This window comes from Sarcophilus harrisii, chromosome 5 (assembly GCF_902635505.1).
Source record: "Sarcophilus harrisii chromosome 5, mSarHar1.11, whole genome shotgun sequence".
Taxonomy (NCBI): Eukaryota; Metazoa; Chordata; class Mammalia; order Dasyuromorphia; family Dasyuridae; genus Sarcophilus; species Sarcophilus harrisii.
Genome location: NC_045430.1, coordinates 243,050,431 through 243,063,574, shown reverse-complemented (window position 1 = coordinate 243,063,574; position 13,144 = coordinate 243,050,431). Strand labels below are relative to the sequence as shown.

At 37.5% G+C, this 13,144-nt stretch overlaps 1 protein-coding gene across 9 annotated transcripts in view; it reads right to left on the bottom strand.

Annotated features, from left to right (window-relative positions):
* The window catches only part of CDK14 (cyclin dependent kinase 14), a 673,115-nt gene that overhangs the window by 239,052 nt on the left and 420,919 nt on the right, over positions 1 to 13,144 (bottom strand). For all 9 annotated transcript variants that reach the window (XR_004229802.1, XM_031939988.1, XM_031939989.1 and 6 more), the window contains one exon: positions 10,903 to 11,023. Coding sequence is in view for 8 of the 9 variants with exons in the window: in XM_031939988.1 (XP_031795848.1) it covers positions 10,903 to 11,023 (121 nt within the window). In the remaining variant the exon portion in view is untranslated. The remainder of the gene's footprint in view (positions 1 to 10,902; positions 11,024 to 13,144) is intronic.

Here is a 13,144-nt window from a genome sequence, read left to right as displayed (position 1 = left end):
GATCTTACTGGGAAGAGTTTTCTATTATAGATAATTCTTGCTGATGGTTTTAGATAGGTATTAGATAGGTATTTAAGGAAAGCTCCATTTAACCTATGTTTTCTAGTGTTTTTTAATAGGAATGGGTGCTTTATTTTGTCAGTCTTTTTCTGCTTCTATTAAGATAAACATATGCTTTCTGTTGGGTTGAGACAACTATACTGATAGTTTTCCTAATACTGAACTAGCTCTGAATTCCTGTTATAAATTCCATTTAATCAGTTAACAATCCTTGTGATGTATTGCTATAATCTCCATTAGTATTTTATTTAAAATTTTGCAACAATATACGTTAGGAAAACTGGCCTATGGTTTGCTTTCTCTTTTTGCTCTTCTTGGTTTAGATATCAGTCAGCACTATTTTTGTGTCATAAAAGGAATTTTGTAGGACTTTGTCTAGTTTTCCAAAGAGTTTACATAATATTGGGATTAATTGTTCTTTAAATGTTTGGTAGAATCTACTTGTCAAGCCCATCTGGCCCTGGCTACTTTTTTCTTAGAATTTTTTTCATTGATAGCTTGTTCAATTTCTTTTTCTCAGTTGGAGTTATTTAAGTATCCTATTTCCTCTTTTGACAAACTGGGCAATTTATATTTTTGTAGATATTTACTTAGATTGTCAGATTTATTGGCATGTAATTGGGCAAAATTGCTTCTAATGATTACTTTAATTTCCTCTTCATTGGTGGTGAATTCACCCCTTTCATTTTTGATACTGGCAATTTGCTTTCTTCTTTCCTTTTTTAATCAAATTTGCCAATGGTTTATCTCTTAAAGGGTTGTTTTAACATACATTTCTCCATTTAGCTGGAGAAGGAAATGGGATACGACTCCAGTATTTGATAAGGGAACCTCAACTCACAGGAAGTTGGATACAAGTGAACAACATATTTTTCTCTTTATTAACTTGGCATTTTTATTTTTATTTTTTTTGCATGTCTTGAAAAGACTATTTTTAATATTCACCAGAGCTTTGAAATTTTACACGTCTCTGTATTACACAAAATAAAGAAATCTATCCAATCAAAGATGGACATCATAGAATGACCTATAGAGCTAGAAGAGGCCTTCAGTGTCATGATTCCATTCCTTATGAGGAGGAAACAAAAGCTAAGGGAGGTAAATTGACCTGCACAAGATCATACAGGAAGAAATTTCAGAATAAACATTTGAAATGGAATCTCTTCAGCATACTTGCCTATGCAAATTGGCAGGAAGGCTTCAAACACTTTGGGTGAAGGAAGTAGGTAGGAGGATGCAATGGCCTTTTCTAGTTCTAAAATCAAAGGTCCAGTAAAAACAATTATGAGTTCTTCCAGTGTTCCCCTTTTCATATTGTTCCAAGGACTAGCAATGGTCCCAAATGTTGCATGTCCTTCACATGCAAAAACTTGCTAAAGGATTCTGCCATTCTGTTTCCAAAAACTCTTATTTTGTTGAGTTCTGTGTTTTAGTTTTCCTCAGTAAACAGTTTTCCACATATGAGCTATATCTTAACCCCCCAAAACCAAACCAAACCAAACCAAAAAAAAAAAAAAAAAACAAAAACCCTTCTGAAAGAAATAATTTTCTTTTCCTTAATTGAACATATAACATGCCATACTATTTGGTGAAGTTTAGCAACAGTCACCCTATTGCAAGACATGAGTAGTCACAAAAATAAATAGGTTTTAATCCACAATGCAGAATATACATTTGTATCATTTTTTTTTACCAAAAAAAGTATTTGCATTGGTAAATCTGGCCAAAATGCTACACTGTTTTCCTCTGAAGCCTGGTTCAAAAATAATTACAGTATAACCAGTAAGTAAAATTCAGTACCCAGCACAATAGTGATTTTTTTCCATGTGGGCATTCAGTGTATTTGAAAAGTTAAGAGATTAAAAAATTATATTCTCCATGCCCTTGGTGGCGACTGACAGAACTGGATTGATTAAACTGTCACTCATCATTTACTTTGGTTAGTGCTTCATTAGGCACAGATAGGCACAATATATCTTAGTCAAATTCTTATACACAGAATTTAGCTCTTGAGAAAAGCAAAAAAAAATATTTTGGACAGAAGCCATTTACTCAGCTAGAAAATAAAACAACTGAATTTTGTGTAGAAGAGGACTCAGCTGCTATTTTAGAGGAGAAAAAAATGTGAAATGACAACAGATTGAACTTTTAGCAGGACTGGAAAAAACGTAACCTATTATTTTAGAAAACAAAGGGAAAAAAAGGTCAATATATATAATTTTTACATAGAAAAGCAACTCAGCTCAATAGACTTGAATCTTAGCCTCTTCATCTGGCTCTGCTATTGACTGGGTATGAAACACTGGCCATTTCATTTAGTTTCTTTTGTAATCATATATGTCATAGTGAAGCATCTAATGCCACAGAAAAGCATCTGAAAAATACTAGTGTTAGAAGAGATCTTAATGCTTATGCTTGAATGCTAATGGATATATATATATATTATATATATATATATATATATATTTAAATACACCAATGAATTTGCAATGTCATAGATTTGAATATTTCCTATGAAGATTCACATTACTACTATAGTTAATCGTCCTGCCCTAAGTTCATCATAGGCATTCACTGAACATACTGAAGTGTCACTGAACATACTGAAGTGTCTCTCTCTCTCTCTCTCTCTCTCTCTCTCTCTCTCTCTCTCTATATATATATATATATATATATATATATATAATATATATATATATATATATACACACAATATATATATATTATATATATATATATATACACACACAATATATACCATCATCATCTCATCATTATTATTCTTCTCAACGTTCAAATGGATCTATGATTTTATTGATTTTACTGTTCTTCAGTAATGCAGATTGCAAATCATCCCCAGCATAAATATAGTTTATGTAAGCCTATCACACACAAATCAAAATATAGCACATATACATATATGAATACATGTCTACACATTGTATACATATTAATGATAATGACAATAATAATAATGTTACTTATATCAAGTTTTAAGGTTTACAAAGCATTTTACATATATTATATCATGTTATTCTCACAACACTCAACCCTTTTTGAGGCAGGTGCTATTATTATCCTCATAATAACAAATGAAGAAATTGAGAATGAGAAAATTCAAGTGAATTGCCCAGGATCACACAGCTAGTGAAAATTTGAACTGAAGCTGTCCTGCCTCCAGTTCCACTGTTTTATTCATTTCATCACCTACCTGCCATAAGTTATTGAATGTATGTGACAAATATGCAGATCAAATTGAGGTCGTTATTCACAAAGGTATGGTTAGTATAAGGAAAAATTAAAAAAGAAAAAATTAGAAAAACAAGAAAGAAAGAAAAAAGGAAAAATTATTACTGACAGTCATGAATGCTACAATTTCAGTGGGAGGGGGGAAAAAGATTTGTATACCTGGAACAAATAAAATAGTTCAGGACCTTAGAAGAAGTGACCTGCATGGAGAAAGATGTGTCAAACCACATAGAACATCTATAGAAGATGAGTGCAAATATCAGACTAACTGTAAGTTTATTTTTTTAAATGGGAGTAGAATACTAAATGATGATGATTCAAGAGAAATACACGTATATATATGAAAAAAAACTTTATAGTAAACATCACTTAAGAAAAGTTTACTCCTTTGTGAGCTTTTTGAAAAAAGAGTTTCAAGGGTTTCTGTAAATGGAATTGATCCTGCTAGTTCTCCTTTTCAGTCATCATTGCTATTTCCTCAACCACTAATAAAGGGTTTCAACTAATGGTCTGTATGTCAGTCCCTCCTTTGTTTTCATACAATACTTTCTCTTATCAGACTCAATGGCTTCAATTATCTCTGTGGTGATAACAATCAAATGTATGTAGTCATGGCTCTCCTGAGTTCTAAGCCAGTATTACAAACATATATATTTTCACTTTTTGTTGTTGTTTGCTTGTATTTTGTTTTTTCTTTTTTTTTTTTCCTTTTTGATCTGATTTCTTTTGTGCAGCATGATAACTCTGGAAATATGTCTATAAGAATTGCACACATTTAACATACATTGAATTACTTGCTGCCTAGGGGAGGGGATGGAAAAGAGGGAGAAAAAAATTGGAACATAAGATTTTGCAAGGGTGAATGCTAAAATCGATGCATGTGTTTTGAAAAATTTTTAAAAAGTTTTATTAAAAAATTATGTTCAATATCATCACCTGTATTTCCTGTAGGCACCTCAAACACCACATGTTGAAAATGAGATCATTATCTTCCTTCCTTGCCCAAATCCATTCCCTTATCAAGCAATACTTCCCTATTTGTGTGAAGGATAGCTCCGACCAATTCTGGCTTGATTTTTCTTGAAACTAAGACCTCTTAAAGACTTTAGCTTAAAAAGGCCCAGGTCTCCTACTGCATCGGGGACCATTTCCAGTCATCATAATCCATATCTGGCCACTGGACCCAGATGGCTCTGGAGGGGAAAGTTGGGCAGGTGACCTTGCCCAGATCTCCCTGATTGAAATCCAATTCATTTGAATGTCACAGCATCTCCTCCCTGATGTCCTGGTCCTCTTCAAGAATGAAGGACAAAAAAGAACATGTTCCTCTCCTGCCACATATTCTCTGATCTAGTGAGTCGGCCACCTTGCTGTTCCAATATAAATAAGACATCTATCTCTAATATTGAGGCATTTTCTCTGTCACCATACTTGGAAAGCTCTTCCTCCTTCTCTCCTCCTACTGGCTTCCCTTTCTTCCCTCTAATCCCAATTAAAGTCCTGTCTTCTGAAGTAGACTTTCCAAACTCCTTGCCGAATTCTAGTGCCTTCCCTCTGCTCATTATTTCCTATTTCTCCTATATAAGGCATATTTGTACAAATTATTTTGCGTGTTTTCTCTTGGGCAAATTCTGCCTTTTGTCTCCTTTTTTGTATCCCCACTGCCTGGCATATTGTAGGCACATTTATTGACTGACTGACACTGCTGGAATAGTAAAGCAAAGTTTTGTTGGACTTGCTACCAATTTGGCTTTGGCATTTGAACTTTCTAGACACAGCAAATCAGTAAGACAAGTTATTAAATTAAAGAATCCTGGAATAATCCATGTCAATAAAGGGAATATTTTCAAGTATTTCTTTTAGAGATGCACCATTGCCTTTTCAATGACTTTGGAGGCAGAATTGGGCCATGGAAGCACTACTATTCAGTGTTCAGCACAGTTCCCTGGCACAAAGCAGGCGCTGGATAAATGTTTACTGACTAGCAGAAATAGTACAGCTTTTCATTGATCACACGTGCACTTTTGATTATCTCTGGCTTGTTGACTATTTACCCAATGTAGTCCAAGTGGGTAACCCAAGCAATCACTTGGACAAGTCTTCTCTCTGAGAAAGGAAAGCAATTTCTGTCTGTGCTGAAGTCAGACTCCCCACATTATTCTAATTTTAATAGTACTGAAGGTGAATGAACAGTACTGAGGGAAGCTTTTACCAAAATAAATCAAAGGTTCATTATTATTTAAAAAAACTTTTTAGAGTTGTCACATTATTTTTAGGAGATGGTGTAAATAATACTAGGGAGTTGAGAAAATATTTTATTTCAGATTTTGTCTCAAGAGATACTTACCAAATCTAATGATTTATGACTTTTAGTTTATTTCAAAACAATTCATGCTAGAATCAGAACCCTACCATATAATACTGCCATCAGGGAACAACAGTAGACTATGTAATAATGAAATGAAATGTGTTACAATGAAATTATAATGAAAGATGTATGAAAGTTTTTATTTACACAGGTGGGACACTACTTGACATAGAGTAGAAACATTTTTATGGATTGGGAAATTTACCACATTTTATAGCAGCAAAAAGACTGGTTTCTTTACTTAATTTTTTTTCTTCTAGTCGTCAACTAAAATATAGGTTTTAATACTCTACAAGTTACAAATGGGGTAGGAGGAAGATTTTTCCCCCAATGGTTTCATTTCTAAAGACGTAGTTTGGTGTACTCGGATACCAAAATCAGTTTTCTTTCACAAATCTGGACACTTACTAAGTGTAGTGTTAAACAACAAATATAAAAACCACAACCTCAATGATATTCTAAAATACCTATGAATATACACTTTGATTTCTGACATGGAATGCATCAACCTTGATGCAGACACCTTTCTCAACCAATTAAGACCAGTATGCCAATTTTTTCCTCCAACCTCCCAGCTGCTACAATGTTAAATAAATTAATTTTAATCTTAAATCAGAGATGTAATGGAGAAAATGCTGATTTAATATGCAATCTCATTACATTTGACAGGCTTATTTATAAGTGATTTGTCCCACACTTTGACAAGCATAGTTAATATGTTAATTAGCCCTTAAAAAGAATCTGACACAAATTTCTCGCTTTACCTGGCTAAGGAAAACCGTACATGAAATCACAAGATGGCTTTAATGTTTTGGGGTTGTTTTGTTGTTGTTTGAAATGCCACAAGGCTCTGTGATGGTGACAAAAAACTTATTTTTTGGTCAAATATGGCTTATAGTTGGCTACATTAAAAATGTATCCCTGGTGGCATCCTGCTGTCAAAAACAGATGCTGTCCTGCATGCATTATGAGATTCAAAAAGAAGCATAAAAAGCTTGTTTAAAGCAATGACTTCAATAACCAAAGCTGAACTACCAGTGCAAGAGATAAACAAAACAACTGCTTTTAGACTAGGTACTTCTGAATATGGTTTTTATTATTTTATATACCTTTTTGGCAAAGACGGTTAAAGATGTTTTCCACAACTTTGACTCCTTTAGGAGCTATTAATTAAATCCAAATATTAAGCAAGTTATAACAGAAAAAAGGTTTAACTCTAATTTTACCCCTTAAAAGAAAAGAACAGGAAAAGGAAAAGATGACCCCAGCTTCTTGGTGCATTCTCAAATGGCCAAATTGACTGCCAGACTTCTCCTCCTAAGAGTCATACATTTAAACCAGGAAATCACAATACATCCTGCCACCATCTATTTCCATCACTTGCTGACAATCTTAATGTGCGTGTGTATTCATTAATATTTTCATTGCCTGTGGCTATTTAAACAAAAACTGAGAGAATATCACACTGTATGGGATCATTAGTTTTTACTTACTAGCACAATGCCCCACAAAGGCAAATGAAGTGTAAAAACAGCCCGAAACCACCGCCACCTGCTTCCCCACCGCTGTCCACGGGTTAATATTTGCACTGCTCTTTGGTGCAGCTGGGCTGAAGCTCAATTACAGCCCCATTTTCGGGTCTTTGAGAGCCCAGCATTTATGTCATTGATTATGTTAAAGTCAATGCCCCTGCAATCTTTGTTCTAAATGGAAAAGTACATATATTATATCTGGATGCTACTTGCAGGGTAATAATGAAATAGCTTTGTAAGAAAAAAAAAATGATTAGGAAAATGCAGTACAAAAATGAAAAAAGATTTAGAAGATAACAGCACAAAGAATGACAGGCATAACAAGGACATAACTCACGATTTTAGGGTTTGGATGTGAACAGCCAATAAATATGAGCAGCTGCTCAAATATAACACATTTGTTATTATTTTCTGGCAAAGAATAATCTTGGCAAGTAGACAAAAGGGCATGTGGATTCTACGATTTTCTTTCAGATTTTTTTCCGCCCTTCCATTTAAATAAGAGTCTTATTGTGATGGTGCCATTATGTCTCCACTCAAAGTAAATTGGCAAAGGGATCCCGAGCCATCCTCTCCTCGGAGGAAAGAGAGAAATTGGGACCAAACTGGAAACCAAGCCCTGTGCATCTAAAGTAGGCCCATTACAAACCATGTAATAGATCTGCACTTGAAAGAAGATGGATGAAGGTTTTGGATAACTGTCACTTACATGTCCATCAACTTCATCATGTAAAAATACAAGTGTGATATTATTCAAATGGTCCTCCAGTTACTGAAACAGTGTCTGGCTTCGAGCCATTTTCATTTTTAAAACTGTATTCTACAGCCAAGGTCCTTAACTGACCTCCCTGGTAGAACGCTGATGGGACACGGAGGAAATCATCATCACTTGGGAAAGGGATGTCCTCAAGTCCAACTCATTGAGGCTGGAAGAGAGAGTGTGTGTGAGTGAGTGAGTGTGAGGGAGGGAGAGGGGAAAGAGAGAATGTGTGTGAGTGTGAGAGAGTGAGAAGGAGGGAGGGGGAGAGAATGTGTGTGAGTGTGAGAGAGAGGGAGGGGGGAGAGAGAATATGTGAGTGTGTGTGAGTGGGAGGGGGGGAAGGAGGAAGCGATGGAGGCAGGAAGAGACAGAGACAGACAGTGTGTGTGTGTGAGAGAGAGACACAGAGACAGACACACACAGAAACAGAGTGTGTGAGAGAAATAGAGAGACAGAGACAGAGACACACAAAGACAGAGATGCACAGAGTGTGAGAGAGGGATAGAGAGACAGACACACAGAAACAGAGTGTATGAGAGAGACAGACAGACACATAGAGACAGAGACACACAAAGACACAGAGAAACAGTGTGAGAGACAGAGAGACACACTCACAGAGACACACACAAAGACAGAGACAGACACACACACACACAGAGTTAAAAGCTCTAGGACAAGCCTTTACACCTCAGCCAAATCAAACAGTTTAAATTACCGTCTTTATCTCTGCTCGTGTCTAAAGGCACCCACGGCACCCACGGCCCAAAGGCCTCCAGTAGGTGGGAGAAAGGTTGATTTGATCTGCCCCCAATCCCGGGAAATCCCTGTGGGAGTTTTTGAGTGGGAAGGCCGGCGGACGAAGCACAGCGAGTGCAGGGAGCAGGAGGGAGACCCTGACAGGGATGAGGTCAGAGCCGGGGACGGGCTGAGCCGCAGAAACACCCCCCTGTCCCCCACCCCACTCCCCGGGCAGCGCCAGAGGTCGGAGCCGGAGCCTCCGGAGCGGGAGCTGAGGTCGGGGGAAGGGGGCCCGAATGTGGACGCTGCCACGTGCCATCCAGAGGGCCCCGGGCCGGGAAAGCAGAAGCAGGGGTCCCGTGGAGGAGGTGGGCAGGCGGGGGCGCGCGCGTCAGTGCCGGTCCCCCACGGGCCAGGGGCTCCTGATGGTGACAGGCTCTCTGAGGGGCCGGCCCATTTCCCACCTTTCGGGGTCCTGCCCCTCACTCACGGCCCGAGCGGCCCCCCTGCAGGCTGTGACGGCGGCTTCAGAGAGGGGCAGGGCAGGGCAGGGCAGGGCGGAATCGGCTATCCCCGAGCCCAAATGCGGCCTCAGCCACCAGCTGGCGGGGCCCGCCGCGTGCCCGTCTGCCTCAGTTTCCTCTTGTACTTAATGGGCTGGAGAAGCCGCCGCTCCCGTGTGTTTGCCCAAAGCCTGAAAGAGATGGCGGAGTGCGTCATCCAGCTTGGGTGGTGACTGTCTCCGTGCCCCCAAACTCTCGGGGGCCGGCGGCTCGGATGGAAGCCGGCCTCTGGCACCGCCCGCCTGGTGAGTTAGTGAGCCACTTGGGTGAGTTCCCGAGCGCCCGCTTCCTCGTTAGCCACGCGGGTGGTTCAGACTAGGTGGCTGTTAACATCCCCCATTCACACCAGACCCGGGGCGTTATGAGAACGTCGGAAATTCGGCTTTATTTTAGTCAAATAGAGTGTCCTTCATGAAGGAAAAGAACTGTCAACTGTACTAGTGTGAACAGAATACCCTACACTGTGGAGATGGGTCAGGTATTTACAGAAATTATATTAACAGGAAATAATATTTTAAAAGGTAAATAACAATGGATAAGGCATCATTTCACTTTGGAAAGACACCTGAATATAAAAAAGAAATAAATAGAAATTTTAAAATCATCCTATATTTTTCTCCCATTCTATGTGTTAAGGTTTGTAATTGACACAAATGCATTTGCTGAAATATTAAAATCCATGGGAGAGAATGTTCATTAAATAATCCCCCGGTGCTATGGGAATCAATTTTTGCTCTGAACAAAAAATGAGGCCTTGGATAGGACTGTTCTATGAAAATACTTCTAATAACACCCCAAAAACAGTCACTCAGGACAGAACTTTTGATTCAAAGCACAAAATACTTGAGTCTAAAGCATTTTCCTAAAAAATACCAAAACTTGTCTTCCTATTGGTGTCATAGATCAGATACATAAAGAATATCAGATAAAGTGGAAGCTAATACTAGATATTAAACCATCTTAAAATAAATGTGGGTTGATTTTCTTTTTGTTGCTCGATTTGTTTTGAATGCTTATATTCAATGGTTTGAAGGAATTGCTTTACAATTACAATTGCTATTTGAATTATGTATTTAACACTTAGGAAAGAAAAACTTTCCAGGCCACTGGAGTATTATCTGAGCACCATTTTGAATGGAGAACATGATTCCTCCTCTTCTTTTTTTTTTTAAGCTTTTATTACATTCAGGGATGGGGCATATGTCCCTGATACAGGGAATACAGAACAATAAATTAAGTCTCTGACGAAAAGAAAACCATCATGCTGATGGTTAGAAAAATGTCCCTGGCTCCTGTTCATTAAGGATCATTTACACACAATCTACAAACCAGATGATTAGGTGGTATCCCTAACTGGAGAGTAGGAAAGAGAGAGGAAAGGAAAGTAAAGGAAAGGAGGAAAAAGGAGAGGAGGGCAGGGAAGGGAAGAAAGAAGAGGAAAGGGAAAGAAAAGAAAGGGAGAAAAAAGGAGAGGAGGGAACAGGCAGGGGAAAGGAGAAAAGAAAAGAAAAAAAAATAACTACCATACACAGGCAAGTCTTGCTCTCCCATTAATCTCCATTCACAGGGGTTATGATATTTGTCTAGGCTTGACCCTAACCCAAAACTGCAAGCATAGAGCCTGTTTCTCACCACATGTCAAGGCAGGTGGAATATTCTGTTGAGCCCAAGAGGACATCTGGAGGCCTGTACCACAGAGTAACCACTTCATTGGAGTACGTGTGGCTAGGGACCGATTTTGCTCTTGCAAGACCTGTGGGTGACAGAATAGAAAGAAAGCTTAATCAGTACAAGTGGAGCAAGGGAGCATAGAACGGAGTGTTTACAAGTTTCAAAGGTCAGACTGAGAATGTTATACAAAATACATGAATGGAATGGGATCAATTTTATTGGTGAATTAATAGCGCCACCTTAGCCTTCAGAGGCTATGTTGGTTATAAATTATTAAATGCAAAAAGCTAGGGAAAGTAATTTATGGTCAACATAATAGGTCAACTAATTGGTTTAATAGTATCTTTTTCAGATATCTGTGGAAGAATTATGAGAATGAGTCTGACAGAGTAAGGGACTGTTTTTTCTACCAACTTAATCACATCATATTTCTCAAGATCAAACAATCATTAAAAGCAACATAACTGAGAATAAATGTATCATAATTTTGCTATCATATCACCAATAAGACACTAGCATAATATATTCAACATATTTCAGTTAAAAGGAAAACAATAAATCCTAAAACATGATTTCCTTTTCAGTCTTGATTAATGTAATTTGGCAAGATAGCTATTCCCCACTTGAGTTGTTCTAGGTTTTGGTAATGTATATGAACTAGAGAAAACAAATCCATTCTTTCCAGTTTCCTGGTGCACAATACATTGCCATACCCTTACAAAAACATGGTTGATATATCTCAATTCCAAAAGAGAATTTTTTTTATTTATCACTGCCAGATTTAAAATACACACTCATATTCTCCTCTCTCTATCTCTCCCTCCCTCCTTCCTCCCTCTGTCTCTCTCCCTCTGTCTCTCTCCCTCCTTCTCTCTCTCTTTCTCCTCTCTTTCTCCTTCTTTCTCTCTCCCAGAATTCACCACCATTTTAAAGTTAACTTTAATACTCTGAATAGTTGAAGCCTGAGAAAATATCTTATATCAGGAACTTTTTAAAAATTTATTAAGACAATTTTCTAAGTGTATATATATATATATATATATATATATATATATATATATATATATAAAGATTAATAGGACACACAGTGAGAGAAAGAACTCCTAATTAATTCTGCCAGTGAAATTGTCGCTCAACTCATACAACAAATATAGTTTTTCTAAGACTGAATTATCTAATTAATCCTTCATTCAAAATTAAATCCTTATGAATGAACAAAGAAAACACTTTTAATTTTTTAAATAAACGACAAATATTTTTACAACATATATTTGTAATCAGTTTTTAGATCTTTTCTACTACCAAAATATCTTCTTCATGATTTTCCATACTTGAATGCAGGTAAATAAAGGGTCCTCTATCAAGAACAATGTTCTCAAGCACTAAGATCAATTGAATAAAAGGGGATTTTCAGTGGCAAACAGCACACCTCCACTTAAGTCCTCTCCAATGACTCATATCATAACATGGAGGTGAACTTGGACTCCCAAAGGCAGAAGGTACACTTTAGGCTTCCATTGTGCTAGAAATATGTCAAAGACCAGTTATGTGATGGACTGCACATCCCCTGTCTTAGGGCAGCCTTGATACATTAGGATGCTCATCATGAGGCAGAATCACTAACTGGAACCCACAATGATGAATATTCTGGCCAAAGCCGACTCTCACAGATTAACTGCTTAGTCATAGAAGGGATGCAAACAGTATATGCTCACATCAACGAAGTTAACAGTCCTTGAAATTATTAGGGAAAAAAACCTCAAAAAGTAGAATTTAAAATTTGAAGAAGAAGGAGTAAATCAAAGAGACAAATAAAACCCTCACAGGGTATTTTCTCCCATGAAATGAGACAAACTAAACCTAGTGTTGACAAGACCCAGGCCAGTCAAGACTGAACACTCTATGACTCAGATTAAAGACCATATCCTATTTCTGTTCTTATTCGTGCACTGGTGGCCCCTCATACTTTAAATGATCTTTCTCATCAACTCCATCTCTTAAAAGTTCTCAACATTACCTTCAAGTGCTCCCTTGTTGTTCTCCTTTGTACTGGAAGAGGACTTTAATGTTGGGCTTATTGTACAGTGCATCCAACTATGGCTAATTAGGTAATTAGCCATATGAGATAATATGAGCTTGGAAGACTAGCATAGGTCGGGCACAAATAATTCCTATTCAAGAGCTACTTTCTACACGAAACCTT